The 17,938-nt window shown below is 35.1% G+C and overlaps 1 protein-coding gene across 1 annotated transcript in view; it reads left to right on the forward strand.

Annotated features, from left to right (window-relative positions):
- DICER1 (dicer 1, ribonuclease III) overlaps positions 1-17,938 on the forward strand; it is a 73,079-nt gene that overhangs the window by 18,584 nt on the left and 36,557 nt on the right. The window contains 8 exon segments of the mRNA XM_043989291.1: positions 1,508-1,676; positions 4,596-5,068; positions 7,762-7,894; positions 9,115-9,357; positions 11,417-11,571; positions 12,295-12,427; positions 13,819-13,894; positions 15,020-15,159. Coding sequence (XP_043845226.1) covers positions 1,508-1,676; positions 4,596-5,068; positions 7,762-7,894; positions 9,115-9,357; positions 11,417-11,571; positions 12,295-12,427; positions 13,819-13,894; positions 15,020-15,159 — 1,522 coding nt within the window.

The following is a 17,938-nucleotide window of genomic DNA, read 5'->3' on the forward strand; positions in this document are numbered from 1 at the left end:
ATTAATTGCCAAATCTAATGGCCTTTTCTCAGTCCTTATTCTTCTTTACCTCTCTGCAGCTTTGACACTTATCACCCTCTTCTCCTTAGTATTCTCTTCTCTTTAGATTTTCAAGACATTACTTTCTCCAGTTTCTTTTGCTACATATCATTTTTCCTTTTCAGTCTCCTTTACTTGATTATTCATCCAGGTTCTGCTTGCTAACTGTAGGTGACCCATAGGGCTCTTCCTGGGATATTTTCTCTTCTCCCTCTGTACTATCTCCCTTTGTGATTTCATTAGCTCTCATGGATTCAATTATAGTGCCTGTGTCAATGAAGAGTCTCATCTACTTATTTAGTCCTAACCTCTCCACTGACCTTCTGGCTTACATCTTCAGTTGCCTATTGGACATCTCAGACCGGATTTCCTTTGGACATCTTAAGCTCAGCATGTCCAAAACTGACTTATTTATCTTTCCCCAAAAGATTTACCCTCTTCCTAAATTCCCCTATGTAATCTTTTGCCAAGGCCCGTCAATTTTATTTTCTTAACATTTCTCAAATATAATCCATACTCTCCTCTAACATGCCACCCCTTGGATATAGGCCCTCATCACCTATTATTGAAATAGCTTGCTTTTCGGTCTCCCTGCCACAAGTCTCTTCCTATTCCAGTATTTCTTCTACTCAGCTGTCAAAATGATCTACCTAAAGCACAGATCTGACATGTTACTCCTTTCACCTACTCCAGTTCAGTAAACTCCAGTGGCTTCTTATCAGCTCCAAGTTTAAATATAAATTCCTCTTTTTGGTATTCAAAGTGCTTTATAACCTGACCTCCCCCTACCCTCCCAATTTTCTTATACTTTACAGCCTGCTTGTGCCCTTCCTATCTAATTTGTCTGCCTTTTATGTCACTTACAACTTTGATTCTTTAGAGATCTCAGTATTCCCAGAATCCTAACAAACTATGGAGGATCACATTTGAATGAGAGATTAATTTTTGTGCTTGGTATTGTTAAAAGCCATGCACCATTTACCAAATGGGATTTTTTTCCAAATGGGACGTAGCCTAGCCTGCTCTCTTCTTTTAATTCCCTGGACCAACCTTGGGGAAGAAGTTTTTCTTTTTGACCAAGAAAAAGAATGTCTTGCTTTACACAAAAAGTAGTAAGCCTAGAGAAGTTACTATCCAAAGAAGTGTGATACATGTTGAAAGTATAAATGGTTTCAAGAAGTTTTCAGGTAAGTTTATGTTTGAAAGCCCCCTGATAAGTTATTAAGAGAAGCTTGAGATGTTTTGGGTAAATGCCAAGCCTTTTGAAGTTGACACTAATGGAGAGCAGGCATGCTCCTTCACATTATGCCCCATGATATTTCTGTCAGACAAATTCTGTGGGGGGTGAATAAAAGGTCTGGCTTATGATAGTTCTTAGGTTTTTACTGCTATGTCAAGAAAAGTTGTAAAATTGTGTTTTCAGCAGTGCTTTCTTTGCTAATGAAAATTTGTTATTTTAATCCTAAAGATATACTTCTCAGCCATGTGAGATTGTGGTAGATTGTGGACCATATACTGATACCAGTGGGCTCTATGAAAAGCTGCTAAAGGAATTGGATGAAGCACTTAATTTTCTCAATGACTGCAACATATCTGTGCATTCGAAAGAAAAAGATTCTATATTAATTTCTAAACAGGTAAGAGCATAAATGTTTGGTAATAGGAAAGGACTACTTTAAGGGTTTTCTTTTCATTCTTTGCTAGCCATCTTGCATTAAACTGAATATTATAACCTTGTGACTTAAAACATTTCAACTTTGTGGTTAAGAAGTTAGGAAAAAATTTCAATGATATTCTAGTAGTGAAAGATAGAAAGCTAGTACATAATTTTTTAATACCAAAAAAAAGACACTTCTTCTAAAGCAGCTCTTTTATTTCCCCAAATTAAAATATATGTATCTTTTTCTCTTTTAAACATTTTTCTTCTTAATAGCATATTTGAGTGGGATTCCTAATTCCTGAATTCATAGATTTTTGTAAATCAGAAAAGCAACAGTGCTCTTGGGCCAAGCATATTTATTTTAGAAAAATGCCTTCAGACCAGCTTTGGTCTTTTGTCAGCTAATTTTGTAGTAAATTTTTCCAATTATTCATGCTGTAACTGGGTTCTTAGTTTTGAGCTGTGAGACTAAATTAATTCTTATCACTGAATTAATTCTTATCTACCTTATATGTATGTATATACATGTTGTTCAGGATTAAGAAGTGGTCACTTGACCACAATTGCCTTACTAAAAAAAAAAGAAGAGGTCTCTAGTAACTGTATAACCACTTGGGTAAGATGGTTCTTTTAGTTGTTCCTGATTATAAGATCATAAGGACCCATAGTTGAAAGAGATTTTAGAATTAGTAGAATTCTTCTAACTTGTTTTACATGTAGGGAAATTGAGGCTGAAAGAAGAGAAGTGATTTGCCTAGGTGACATAGTAGCAGGTAGCAGACAGGATTCAAATACAGATCCTTGAACTCCAAATCCAGTGGGATGTCTACTATATCATACAACCTTGCTTTTAAGTGTGTATATATATATATATAAATTTTTTTTTAGTGAGGCAATTGGGGTTAAGTGACTTGCCCAGGGTTACACAGCTAGTAAGTGTTAAGTGTCTGAGGCCGGATTTGAACCCAGGTACTCCTGACTCCAGGGCTGGTGCTCTATCCACTGTGCCACCTAGCTGCCCCTAAGTGTATATTTTTAAAAGTAAAAAGGCAACCCACAAAAAAACTAGGAACTAACTTCTGGAAATCACTACCTAAAGTCAGGTGATGACTGATAAAAAGTTAGGTTTAACTGGAAATATGATTAAAATCTGTATTTATACTTTCTACTTAAGGTTAATCTTTATGTCAGTCCCTGCAAATACTTAGTATTCATTTCAGTAATTATTCCTCCAGTCCAGGGATTTTTTAACCATTTTTTTGTGTCTCTTGTTGACTCTATTGGCAGTCAAATGATGTCTGTGGACCTCTTTTCAGAATTATATATATTTTTTGGTTTTAAAATGAATAATTGAAGGAAATGCTAAATTTTATTTTAGGTTAGTGAAAATAAAGTTGTAATTGTTTTCCTACCCAATTTCATAGATCCTCTATGGATATATATACATGAAGCCTTTGGGGGAAGTGAGGTCCATGGACTCCATGTTAAGAACCCCTGCACTAATTCGGAAAAGTCAAAACACACACAAATATTACTATAGTATAGATCCTGGCTGAAAATGCCTTTGACTTATCTTACTGAAACCACATGTAGTAAAAGAACCTCTCTATGGATATATTTAACCTAAAATTTCCCTTTAGTGTTGTTTTTCTCAAAGACTATTTATATCCCTGCTCTACTCCAAACATACCAGATGTGGGAGATGGCAGGGCCAGGTATGGGGCAAGGCAGTTTAAGGTCCTGGATTAAACTCTAAAGCTTATAAACTTGAGCTTCTTTGGGAAATGTGTGTCTGGTGGGAAGCTTTTTCCTATTTCCTCTTCCAAAATAATCCTTTTCTTTGAGGGAAGGGAAACACTCATTGCCCTTTGGAATTTCCTCAAGAATTGAGAACTACCATGTAGTCACTTTATACCAGGGTCTGATGCCATCTTGTCCCTTCTCTTCTCAGAGGAATAAATAACCTCTCTGAGCCTTAGTTTCCTCATAGGTCAAATAGGAATGTCATTTGTATAATCTCACACAAACTTGTGAGCAAAATGTTTTGTAAACTTTAAAGTATTATACAGTTGGGAGTTAGCAACTATTTTCCTATTGTTGCTGTCATCACCACCTTTGTCTTAATCGTTATCCATTACATGAATAACCATACTTGCTTTATATATTTTCCCTTTGCTTCTTAAACTAAATTCACCCTTCCTCATTATTTCTTTCTTTTCTTTTTTTAGCAACAAACATTTATTTTTTCCAGTTACATGTAAGGGTAGTTTTCAACATTCATTTTCATAAGATTTTAGAGTTCCAAATTTTTCTCCCTCCCTTCCTTTCTTTCCTCCCCCCTCCACAAGATCGCAGCCAGGTTATATATGTACAATCCACAAGTGTTCTTTTTATCCGTGGGGTGGATAGTAAGTTTCCTCATTAGTTCCTTGGGTTTGTCTTGGATTCATTATTTCTTGTATTATTTATCTAGAAGTGAGCTAATGAGATTGTAATTCTTTTTTTTTTCTTCAGCAACAAACATTTATTTTATTTTCCAGTTACATGTAAGGGTAGTTTTCAACATTCATTTTCGTAAGATTTAGAGTTGAGATTGTAATTCTTACTGCATGAATTCAAAAGCTAATTATGCTTTGAATTTTTTATTTTTGATGTTTTATGATTATATAGCCTAAAGTTAAATGAGTTGTAATTGACTCATTTATAGGTTGTAATAGAATCATGGAGTAGTAGATCTGGAGGGAGAATTTAATCCTTAAGTGATTAATCTTTATTTTTGTGTCTGTGAGATAAATTTATTAGCATAGTTGGAGAAGTGAAGGGTTAACATTGTGAACTGTCAGATCATTATTGTTTGACTTTTTTCATTATTTAAAAAATTTATATATTTTTACAGATTCTTTCAGACTGCCGAGCAGTATTGGTGGTTCTGGGACCCTGGTGTACTGATAAAGTAGCTGGAATGATGGTAAGAGAACTTCAGAAATATATCAAACATGAGCAAGAGGAGCTGCACAGGAAATTTTTATTGTTTACAGACACTTTCCTAAGGAAAATACATGCACTCTGTGAAGAGCACTTCTCACCTGCCTCACTTGACCTGAAATTTGTAACCCCGAAAGTAATAAAACTGCTTGAAATTTTACGCAAATATAAACCATATGAGCGACAGCAGTTTGAGAGCGTCGAATGGTATAATAATAGGAATCAAGATAATTATGTGTCTTGGAGTGATTCAGAAGATGATGATGAGGATGAAGAAATTGAAGAAAAAGAGAAGCCAGAGACAAATTTTCCTTCTCCATTTACCAATATTTTATGTGGAATTATTTTTGTGGAGAGAAGATATACAGCAGTTGTTTTAAACAGGTAAAACTCTATGATTAATAGTTTTTCTATAGTAGAAAAGGGAAATATTTTGCATTTTTAAAGTGATACATGGAAAAACCTTTGAGAACAAAGATTGCATAAGTGTTATAACGTCACATTTTTATATAATTGTTTTTTTTTCTTTTTTTCTTTTTTTAGGCAATGGGGGTTAAGTGACTTGCCCATGGTCACACAGCTAGTAAGTGTCAAATGTCTGAGGCCGGATTTGAACTCAGGTACTCCTGAATCCTGGGCCGGTGCTTTAACCACTGCGCCATCTAGCTGCCCCCTATATAATTGTTAAAAAACAGTTGAGAAGGGGAGAAAGTACATTTTGCATAAGCTAATTCAAAATGATGGATCTCTTAAAGTAGATCATGTTTATATGGCTGATGATTCTAGGTTCCAAATCTCAGTCACTATGGAGGCTACCAGGAACTCTCTGCCACAAACTTGTGGTTTGTAGGCTGCTTCTATTTAATCAGCTAGGTGGATTAGAGTATTTTAGATAATGTTTAAAAATTAACTTATGTATGTTGAAAATATATGTTGTTTTTGTTGGAGATGCTAATAAAAAAAGTAATATGTTTAACTTTCTTTAGTTGTTAGTTGACAGAATATTTAGGCATCCTGGGTGGTGCAACTGATAGAGTGCCAGGCCTGGAGTCAGGAAGACTTATCTTCCTGAGTTCAAATGTGGCCTCAGATACTTACTGGCCATGTGACCCTCGGTAAGTCACAAAGACATTTATCCCGGGGGCGGCTAGGTGGCGCAGTGGATAAAGCACCGGCCCTGGATTCAGGAGTACCTGAGTTCAAATCTGGCCTCAGACACTTGACACTTAACTAGCTGTGTGACCCTGGGCAAGTCACTTAACCCCCATTGCCTCGCAAAAAAAAAAAAAACAACAAAAAAAAACCCCCAAAAAACAAAGACATTTATCCCACTTGAGTTCATTTGCTGTGATCATCACAAGAACAAAGGACTTAGAGAAATTGTTTGGTATCACTCCATCTTAGAGGCAAGGGAAAACCAAGCTCAGACAGCTGAGTAACTTATTTCGGTTATGTGACTAATTAGTGGCTAAGTGGACAATTCTTTTAATGTTCTTTTTTCTAGATATTTAGACAATATTATGGGGATATTTAATAAAAATATTAATTTTCTACTTTTCATATTGATTCAGTCTGTAATATAAAATGATTTTAAACCATTTCATTATGCTCTAGTTCAGAAACTACACTTCGTATAGTACTGATAGAAACCAGGAAGTCAGTATCCACATGCTTGAATAATAAGTGTTTTTGTTTTTCGGATATAATAGAACTAATTAAATCACAGGTCTTTGAAAATATTGAAATACCAATATCACATTAAGTTACAGATTCAGTGAAATGACTTTTTTATGTTAAGTAAAATGCCTGAGTTAAAGGAAATAGAATATACATTTTATTTTCAAGAATTCTAATAGTTCTAGAAATCCTTAGAGAAAGTTTACTAGATTGCATATCCATCAGGTCTTAATGCTTTTCTTGTAACCCCTTATAACTTAAACAATTGAGCCTGTAGAAGTTGTAATTCTTGTTAAAATGTCACCCTCCTATGCAGATATTTTCAGTGGTTCTTTATTGCTTCTAGGATAAACTTAAAACAGTCTCATATTTAAAGATTTCTACTGTTTGGTTATCACCTACTCCTTTAGTCATTTCATATTACTTCTACTGTACATACTTTGTTATAACCCAACTGGCCTGTTGGCTGTTTTCTGTAATTAACATTCTGTCTCTTGCTTTTAAGTTGTTGTTTCCCCATATTTGCATTGTACTCCCTATTCATTCTTTTTTTTTTTTTAAGTGAGGCAATTGGGGTTAAGTGACTTGCCCAGGGTCACACAGCTAGTAGTGTGTGTTAAATGTCTGAGGCTGAATTTGAACTCAGGTACTCCTGACTCCAGGTTCGGTGCTCTATCCACTGAGCCACCTAGCTGCCCCCTCTATTCATTCTTGCCATGTGAAATCCTTGTAGCTTCTTTCAAAGAATATCTCATTTCAGGAGGACCTGAGTTCAAATGTGGCCTCAGACCCTTGACACTAGCTGTGTGATCCTGGGCAAGTTACTTAACCCTCATTGCCCGACCAAAAAAAAAAAAATCAAAACCAAAACCAAAACAAAGAACATCTCAGAGCCCCACTTATGTGAAGCCTTTACTGATCTCCCCCAGATCTTGTGAGCACTCAATTCTTATTGAAATTACTTTATATGTGTGTATGTGTGTGTGTGTGTTGTTTCCCCAGTAGAACATAAGCCCTTTGAGGGTAGACACTTTTTTCTCAGCATCAAGCACAGTACATAACAGCCACTTAATAAATTTTTGTTGAATGAATATTCTTTAAATTATGTAAATGGCATTTTCTACACTATGATAAACTCTGGATGTCCAGCATAGAATTTTACAAATTATTTTCTAACATTTCTTGGAGAAACCAGCCCCACTGGTGTCTTTATAAACCTGTTTAACAAACAAGCAGTTAGGAAGAGGAGGTACAAAATACCAAGGCCGTCTAATGTATGTTGGGAGAAGATAGGGCTGGATACTAGTTTGCATTTTTCATGTGGACCTTACAAGGAAAAGGTTTTCTTTAAAAAATCTTCAGGTATGTTTAACTTCCAAATCAATGTATACTTTTCTTAGATTGATAAAGGAAGCTGGCAAGCAAGATCCAGAGCTGGCTTATATTAGCAGCAATTTTATAACTGGACATGGCATTGGAAAGAATCAGCCTCGTAACAAACAGATGGAAGTGGAATTCAGAAAACAGGAAGAGGTAATTTAAACAAAAATAATTTTTCAGTAACTTAGGATTTAAACAGACAAGCTCTGTCTTTAGAAATTTTATTTAGATCTTTAGCATTTGTTTGAAATACAGTTTATTTACACAAAAGATATTTTATCATTTAATATCTTCTATCTAATCACACTCTGAACTTGAAAAATTGTCTAAAAAGTTAGTGTCTTGTTTTAATTGAGCTGTCATCAGTAATTTCATTTTCCTCAGAGGTTTGATAATGATTTCAACCACAATTTCAAAGAAAAAAAATGAATGTCTTAGTTCTTATTTAGAACAGTAAACTAAGGTTGAAGACTTGTAGCATGTTATACCAAGTGGAATTTATGACTTGATTAACTTGAAAGACATCTAGACCTCTCTGAGTGCTTTTTGAAGAGACTTTACATTTACAGAATTTGCACACTTTATTCTTATTACCATCTTTAATGCCCACGTTTTAGGTATATCCCTTGTAAACATAATTAAAATAGAGACAAAATACTCTTGTTGGAGAAGCAACAAAACACTTTCAGGTTTGTAAATTTGTTTTCAATTAAAGAACTAGGTTGGTATAATTCTTGCATAATTTTTACAGATGGAACTTTTATAACACTATTCAGAACCAGTCCTATTGTTTAACTTTTGCAATAGAAAGAAAAAAGGAGACCGTTGAACCTGGTACATTAGAAAATTTTATACAAAAATAGATTGAATGTTTTTGCTTAAAAAGTTCCTTACCATGAATGCTGATCACAATTGCTGATAATTGATGAGCTTCCAAAAAATAAACAGGTGCCTGCATTATATAATTGCAAATGATTTGATAGGTTTATGATATTGAAATCAGCATATATGAAAAACTATACATAGAAGAAATTATGCAGGGTTCTTATATTAACAATACTTCAAGAGTACATTTGGCCACTTAGGTTTATAGGTTTAAAGCAGCCCAACTAAATGTTTGGATTTATGGCTACATTAAGGTATTCATTTGGAATACAGTTTGTTTATTTGGATTGCTCTTTCCATTCCTGTGCTGTTATCATTTTAGCCTGTTTTCTGAATACTCAGTATATCATATGTATCAATTTACTCACCAGTTTTTAGGTTTAATTGCTTCAACTACCTACTATTGCACATTATTTTGACTTTTGTAATACTGATGGCTGTGCAATTTAAGAACTCTTTCTATCTTGGAAATTTTTTTCTGTTTACAGGTACTTAGGAAATTTAGGGCACATGAGACCAACCTACTTATTGCAACCAGTATTGTAGAGGAGGGTGTTGACATACCAAAATGCAACTTGGTGGTCCGTTTTGATTTGCCTACGGAATACCGGTCTTATGTACAGTCCAAGGGAAGAGCAAGGGCACCCATATCTAATTATATCATGTTAGCTGATTCAGACAAAATAAAAAGTTTTGAAGAAGATCTTAAAACCTACAAAGCTATTGAAAAGGTAGGTGTTCATAAATAAATGCAATCTTCTTCAGCAGCATTTCTGGAGAGCTCAGTGTATAAGCTTTTATTGAATATGACTTGTTGAACATTTTTTAAAAAGTAGTAAACATTTATAGTTTTGAGTTTCAATTATCCCTCCTTCCCTCCCGTGTCCCCTTCCTGAGGCAGTGAGCAATCACGTATGGGTCATATATGTACGATTATGCAAAACATTACTGTATTAGTCATTTTGTATAAGAAAACTTGAATAATAGAAAAAAATGAAAAAATAGCATACTTCAGTCTGTGTTCCATCAATATCAGTTCTTTCTTTGGAGGTGGATAGTATGTTTCATCAATAATCCTTTGGGATTGTCTTAGATTATTGTATTGTTGAGAATAGTTAAGTCATTCACAGTTCTTCATCAAACAATATTGCTGTCTCTATGCACAATGTTCTCTTGGTTCTGCTCACTTCACTATACATCAGTTCATACAAGTCTTTCCAGGCCTTTCTGAAATCATCTTGCTCGTCATTTCTTATAGCACAGTAATATTCTATCACAGTTTGTTTAGTCATTCCCCAATTGGTGGGCATTCCTTTGATTTCCACATCTTAACCACTACAAAAAGAGCTGCTATAAATATTTTTGTACAAATAGGTCTTTTTCTCTTTTGGGGGATGTCTTTGGGATATAAACTTAGCGGTGGTATTGCTGGATCAAAGGATATGCATAGTTCTATAGTCCTTTGGGCATAGTCCAAATTGCTCTATGTTGAACATTGTAGTCAACACTGTCAAAGAACATAACCAAGGAATAGAAGAAACAAAACAAAAACCTGTTAATCTAATGAAGAGCTAAGTCTTGCACATCAGAATGGATCTCAGGTTCCTTGAAATAGTACAGTACAGTGATAGTCTAAATTGGAAGTTCTGAGACCAACAAGAATAAGGGAGTGATTGAATTGAAATTATTTGATTGAGAATGGCTTCTTGGGAAAGATGAAGTTTGAGTTATCTTGAAGGGTTCACTGAGTATGGATTGGATTAGTGTAGGAATATGAGATAAATTGAATAATAGTAATTGACATTTATATAATAATTTAATGTTTTATGTACCTCTTTATGGACATTATCCGTTTGGTAGAAGGTTGCACCAAACCTGGCTTTAAATCCTATTTCCACATTTCTGAATAGGTTTTCTTATTTGTTAATTGAAGGGATTAGAGTTCTTAATGTTTTTTGTGTCATGGACCCATTTGGCAATCTGGTGAAGCCTGTGCTCCCCTTCCCACAATAATGTTTTTAAATGTATAAAATAAAATACTTAATATTTTAAAGGAAACAGATTATATTGAAATGTAGTTATCAAGACATTAAAAAAAAAACAACTAAGTTCATGGACCTCAGGTTAAGAGCCCCCAGACTAGATGATTTCTAAGATCCCTCTGAGCTCCTCATGAGACCCAGTAAAGTAGGCAGTACAACTATTCTCATCTTTGTTATACATGAGGGAAAAACCTCTGTTTAAGTGATTTGCCCATTAGTGACAAAACCAGGGATTAAACCCAGTCCCTCTGATTCAGTCTCTGCCTCCTAGCAGACTGTTTTTGAAAAACTGATAGTGGAAAAAGTTCAGCAGTTACATTTATTAAAAAAGATAGGGGGGCAGCTAGGTGGCGCAGTGGATAAAGCACCGGCCCTGGATTCAGGAGTTCCTGAGTTCAAATCCGGCCCCAGACACTTGACACTTAACACTTACTAGCTGTGTGACCCTGGGCAAGTCACTTAACCCCAATTGCCTCACTAAAAAAACAAAACAAAAAAAAAAAAAAGATAGGAACATTTATAGAGAATACAAATATATAGACACAGTGTAGACTGTACTTCTGTGTTGAGGGAATATGGCATAGGAGTCATTGAAGAAGCCTTTTGGGATGTAGAAATTTTAGAAGTGTAAATTTGGGGTTCAGAAATGAAGAGTCATGAATAAAGAAATGAATTCCTGTTATGGGTTGGCATGTATAAAGGCAGAGGGATTTGTTTTCATCAGAAGTTTTACGTTTAAAACATACAGATCTTAAGAAACAAATGTTCGAAGTCAGTTGATACTGGTGAGACTGAAACTGAGCCTATTGTGGATGATGATGACATTTTCCCACCATATGTTTTGAGGCCAGATGATGGAAGTCCAAGAGTCACAATTAATACAGCCATTGGACACATCAATAGGTATGGTACCAAATCATTTGTGTTTACTTCAAGACTACAAGTAGCCTATGACTACTATAGGATTTTTATTTTAAAAAGTGAGCAATACCATTTTAGATCTATCTAAATCATACTAAAATATCCTATTCCAGACGAGTGATGTACTTTTGCAAATACTCGTCAGCTATTTCTACCAAGCCAAGCCATGATACATACAGAATGCACACTTAAACAAAATCTCAGAATCTGGTTGGGAGGTTTAAAAAGAAAGACAAGATAATGTTTAAGCTTCCATGGGCAACTCTGCATTAATGGATACATGTTTCTGCTTGATTGTATTTCGTTACCCTTGACCTATAATAGTTCCTTTTTAAGTATATAAATATCAAATTAAGTGATATTTTTTCAAAGCAGTGACATCGGATTGTTATACCATTTTATATTTTAGAGATGGCATTAATTTACTTTCGTGTGAGCAAGTAGTTTTCTCATGGCCAGAAGAAAAACGGTTTGAGTATACATACCTGGCTTTTGTAGTATGACATGTTCTCTCCAAGTGCATAGCAGAATCATTACATTAAAATAACACACTGATATAATCCTGTACACAAGAATTAAAAGTCGCATTACTTTTATGTTTTTTTATGGTTGCCAGCCAAGTTCATACTGAAGATAATGAAAATAAACACCATTATTGTTCCACCCCTCTGTTTCCCAACTTCAGAATTTCTTTTTTCCTTGTAGATACTGTGCAAGATTACCAAGTGATCCGTTTACTCATCTAGCTCCTAAATGTAAAACCCGAGAATTGCCAGATGGTACATTTTACTCAACTCTTTATCTGCCAATTAACTCCCCTCTCCGAGCTGCCATTGTTGTAAGTATGGAAAAGTTATGCATGCCTTTGTGTATAGAATCTGTAGAGTATGATTTCTTTGTATTGCCATTTCTACTATAGAGGAAGCCATGCAAGTCATGTTTCATTTTTTTCTTTTCTCTCCTCTCCTTCCAGTTATTTTGTTCTATGATTAAATCTTCAACTTTTAAGATCTACTAATGTGGCTTATAGGAGTGTAAATAAAAATTAGGACACTACATACACACATACAAACTAGACATCCTTGTGAAAGAGAGGAGAAATACCTAAGAATTATTTTTATGTCATTCATACAATTTTACAGTTGGAAAGGACTTTATAGGTCATTTGGTCTAATGTACTAACTATTTTAGAGGTCCCTTCTTCAGTATTCTTGACAAGTACATCCACTTTCTGCTTGAATATTTTGAGTTCCTGAAACACCACATTTGGTTGTTGAATGGCTCTAATTTCTTTTTTTTAAATGCAGTGACCAGTTGTGACTTCAGAAGATGAGTGATGAATATCATTCTATTCTTGGCAGAATGATGATGAACTAGAGGTGCCAAACGAGATACACATTTTCAGAAGTGGCAGTTGTTTAATTCTTTTGCTCAGTTATATACATTTTTTTAAGGGTAGGCATCTATTCAGGGAAGGCCACAGCAGTAGGTAGAGATAGAGATGCAGAAAAAAAGTAGTATCATAGCACAGCATATACAAATCACATAGGAGGGGTGCAAATAGGGTATTTTTGTCACTGCCATGTTAAGTTTAATGAATTCGCTAACAAACTATATAACAGAAGTTCATGATTTCATATAATCCTATTCTTTTTGTATGCTGAATGTTTATGTTTGTCTACAGTTAAATTTATGATATAAAATAAAATACAAATTTAAAATAAATGGTTATTTGTATTGTGCTGAAATCTGCTTAGATTTCTCCTGTTGCTCCTACCTAAACTTGCTTTCTAGAGAAACATAAAAAAGTCTGTTCCCTATTCCACATTAAAAATTAGATATCATCACTAATAACTTGTATTATAGTCACATATATTAAAATAGGCCTGTAGCTACATAAGTGATTCTGTTATGCTTGTAATTTATTGTTGGAATGAAGATTGTCTTCTTACTCTGTACAAAAACTATTTTAATTTTATTAAAATTAATTCATTGAATCATAATTTAAAACTAATAATGATAACCTTTTTGTTCTTCCATAAGAAGTTTTTAAAATGCATCTTTTAAATGGAGACATTTCAGTATTTCTTAAAATACAGAATTTTATGATGTCAGATAAATGGAACTTTAAAAAAGTGTTTTGAGAGAAAAGATATATTGCCTATTTTTAAATTAATAGAGTTATCTTAGTGATGCTCGTGTACAAATTAATGGTCTCATTATTTGCAGGGTCCACCAATGAGTTGTGCAAGGCTGGCTGAAAGAGTTGTAGCTCTCATTTGCTGTGAAAAACTGCACAAAATTGGTGAGGATATTTGAAAGGCAGCATCAACACAGAAAATGCATGAGTAAAACCTTTGGACGGAAACATAGAATGTTTGTAGGGACCCAAATTTCTACTTTGTAGGGATGTTATTACTACTGATGATGTATTTTAGTTAAAAGAACTCTTACTAGTATCCTTAAGACTTAAGATAATATAGGAGTATTCTGACTATTTTGTGTGGAAAAATACCCATCATTGATTTATATCATTTTAGAAATAGCATAATTGGGGCAGCTAGGTGGCACAGTGGATAGAGCACTGGCCCTGGATTCAGGAGGACTTGAGTTCAAATCCAGTCTCAGACATTTGACACTTCCTAGCTGTGTGACCCTGGGCAAGTCATTTAACCCCAATTGCCTCACCAAAAAAACCCCCAAAAACCAAAAAAAGAAATAGCATAATTAGAAATGTATTCCTGATATTTCACTTGTTCTCATGCCAAGTCCTATCCACATGATGTTTCTCCTTTAGATAGCTGTGGAAAATTTGTTGTGGCAGCCATCATCTTAGATAATTTTATCCTAGTCCATTTGTCCATTTTTTTTTTTTTTTAGTGAGGCAATTGGGGTTAAGTCACTTGCCCAGGGTCACACAGCTAGTTAAGTGTTAAGTGTCTGAGGCCGGATTTGAACTCAGGTCCTCCTGACTCCAGGGCCGGTGCTCTATCCACTGCTCCATCTAGCTGCCTCATCCTAGTCCATTCTTACAGAATGAAAAGCAAAATTTAATGTTGGCATTTGCAATTTTTTAAGGGAATAAGATGATAATTCTTGTTCAAATCCAATCTCAGACATTTGTTAGCTCATTGATTCTGGGAGAGTCACTTGACCTTTCTGTTTCTTGGTTTCCTTTCCTGTAAAATAAGGAGTTGGATTCATTGGCTTCTAAGGTTCCTTCCATTTCTAAATCTATGATCCTTTGTTCACAAATGTAATTGACAAAGGTGAATTCATGTTAAGTGCTTCTAGAGTCTCACTAACAAATGGGCTCAGTAAAAGTACAAAATATAGTACTTGTAGAGTACAGTTTTAACTATGGTGAAGTGAGGTTTAGGTTATCTGTGCCAATTTTCATTCTTTCTTTTTTTCTTTTGTTAATGAACAGGTGAACTAGACGATCATTTGATGCCTGTTGGAAAAGAGACTGTTAAATATGAGGAAGAGCTTGATTTACATGATGAAGAAGAAACCAGCGTTCCAGGTCGACCAGGCTCCACAAAACGAAGGCAGTGTTATCCCAAAGCAGTTAGTATTGATTATAATTGGATAGACTGGATAAAGATATAACATCTTTTGGGGCCTTATTTCCTACAATGTCAAATCTGAATCCCTTTGTTTCACATTCAGTAGTTTGAGTCTCTTCTGATGATAATTCACATTTATATAACAACTTGCATTTGTATAATGCATTTAAAGTTTGTAAATTGCTTTCCTTGTGAGATATACTATGAGCATTATTCCCATTTTAAAGGTTAGGAAACTAGGGTTCTGAGAGTTGAAATAATTTGCACATGGTCATATACTAGTATAAGTAAGTAACTGAGTTAAGATTCACACCTTCCCCTTGACTACATTCCATTGTTGCCCACACCTATCTTCTGGTTCAGCAAGGCTAGTTTCCTCATTGTCCCTGAGATAACCAATGTTCCTTCCTGTCTCTGTACCTGTCTTTATGTTATTCTTTTCATCTAGATGTCCTGCCTACTCATCTGTAAAATAAAATCATATTTATTCTTAGATACCTATGGGGTTGTTGGGAGGACCATGTAAGATAACAATGCCTATAAACATTTATTAAGCACCTTTTTTTTTTTTTTTAAGTGAGGCAATGAGGGATAAGTGACTTGCCCAGGGTCACACAGCTAGGAAGTGTTAAGTGTCTGAGGCCAGATTTGAACTCAGGTCCTCCTGACTCCAGGGCCGGTGCTCTATCCACTGCACCACCTAGCTGCCCCAATTAAGCACCTTTTACATACCAGACACTGTGCTAAGTGCTAGAGATACAAAGAAACACAAAAGACAGCCCCTGCCTCCAAGGAGGTCAGAGTCTAATGAGGGAGACAACATGCAAAAAACTATGTAAAAAGAAATTATATATAGATTAAATTGGAGATAATCAATAGAGGGAAGGCAGTAGCACTAGGGGAGATAAAAAAAAAGGCTTTCTTTACAAGCTGTAATTTGAGCTAGGATTTGAAGGAAGTCAGGAGGAAGAGATGAGAGGGGAGAAAATTTCAGGCATGGGGGAGAGCCAGAGAAAATACTTAGAATGGGAAGATGGAGTAAGAAGGCCAGTGTCCCTGGATTACAGGGTTCAAGGAAGTGTTCAGAGTGTAAGTGCAATATCCAGCTACTCTTGTTACTTCAGTATGAAAACAGGAGTATAAGCAGTTGCTACAGTAGTTAAAGATTGCAGCCTATTCACAGCTATTTATCCTGTGTTATTCTTGCCCCTGTCCTTCTCTTAATCATACAGAGGATCTACTCAGTGCACCTTTTCGGTTATTTTTAGTTTTGATATTTCTGAAATTATGGTCTTCCATGATTCATAGACATTATTGCTATATGACTATTGGTGATTAAAAAGTTGGATTTCCTAGGATCCAAATGGAAGTTGTTTTTCAGTTGCATCCAATTTTTTTGGCAGGGTTTTCTTGGCAAAGGTACTGGAGTGGTTTGCCATTTCTGTCTCCAGCTCATTTTACAGATTAGGAAACTGAGGGAAATAAGGTTAAGTGACTTGTACACGGTCACACAAAGTCTTTCTTGATGCCAGGCCAGGCACTCTATTCACTGTGCAACTCAGCTGTGCCTCCAAATGGAATAGATATTCCCTGTAGTTGTTTCTGTTTGTGTATGGTAATGCACCAAGCCCAATAATAAGGCAACTCAATTCAACAAACTTTTTTTCCACTTAATAGTATTTTATTTTTTCCAGTTACCTGTAAAGATAGTTTTTAACATTATTTTTATAAGATTTTGAGTTCCAAATTTTTTTCCCCTCCCCTCCTCTCTCCTTTCCTCTCCCTAAGACAGCAAGTAATCTGATATAGGTTATATATGTACAGTCATGTTAAACATATTTGCACATTAGTCATGTTGTGAAAGAAGAATCAGAACAAAAGGGAAAACCACAAGAAAGAAAAAAGACAAGAAACCAAAAAAAAGTGAAAATAGTCTGCTATCTGCATTCAGACTCTATAGTCCTTTCTCTGGATGTGGATAACATTTTCCATCATGAGTCTTTTGGAATTGTCTTTGATCATTGTATTGTTGAGAAGAGCTAAGTCTATCATAACTGATCATCACACAGTGTTGCTGTTACTGTGTACAATGTTCTCCTGGTTCTGTTCACTTCACTCAGCATCAGTTCATGTAAATCTTTCCAGGTTTTTCTGAAATCTGCCCTCATCATTTCTTATAGCACAATAGTATTCCATTATATTCGTATAGCATAACTTGTTCAGCCATTCCGCAATTAATGGGTATCTCCTTAATTTCCAGTTCTTTGAAAGAGCTGCTATAAATATTTTTGTACATGTAGGTCCTTTCCCTTTTTTTTTTATGATCTCTTTGTGATAAAAACCTAGTAGTGGTATTGATGGATCAAAGGGTAGCCACAGTTTTATAGCCCTTTGGGTTTAGTTCCAAATTGCTCTTCAGAATGGTAGGATCAGTTCACAGGTTCACCAACAATGCATTAGTGTTCCAATTTTCCCATATCTTCTCCAGTATTTATGATTTTCCTTTTTTGTCATATTAGCCAATTTTACTTTACTTTGGTATACAATGTAAGATGTTGGTCTGTGCCTAGTTTCTGCCATACTAGCTTCCAGTTTTTCCAGCAGTTTTGGTTAAATACTAAGTTCTCATCCCAGGAGAGCTGGAGTCTTTGAGTTTACCAAACACTAGATTACTACAGTCATTTACTACTATATCTTGTGTACTTAAACTATTCCACTGGTCCACCACTCTGTTACTTAGCTAGTACTAAATAGTTTTGATGATTATTCCTTTATAACAT

Source organism: Dromiciops gliroides, chromosome 2, assembly GCF_019393635.1.
Source record: "Dromiciops gliroides isolate mDroGli1 chromosome 2, mDroGli1.pri, whole genome shotgun sequence".
Classification (NCBI taxonomy): Eukaryota; Metazoa; Chordata; class Mammalia; order Microbiotheria; family Microbiotheriidae; genus Dromiciops; species Dromiciops gliroides.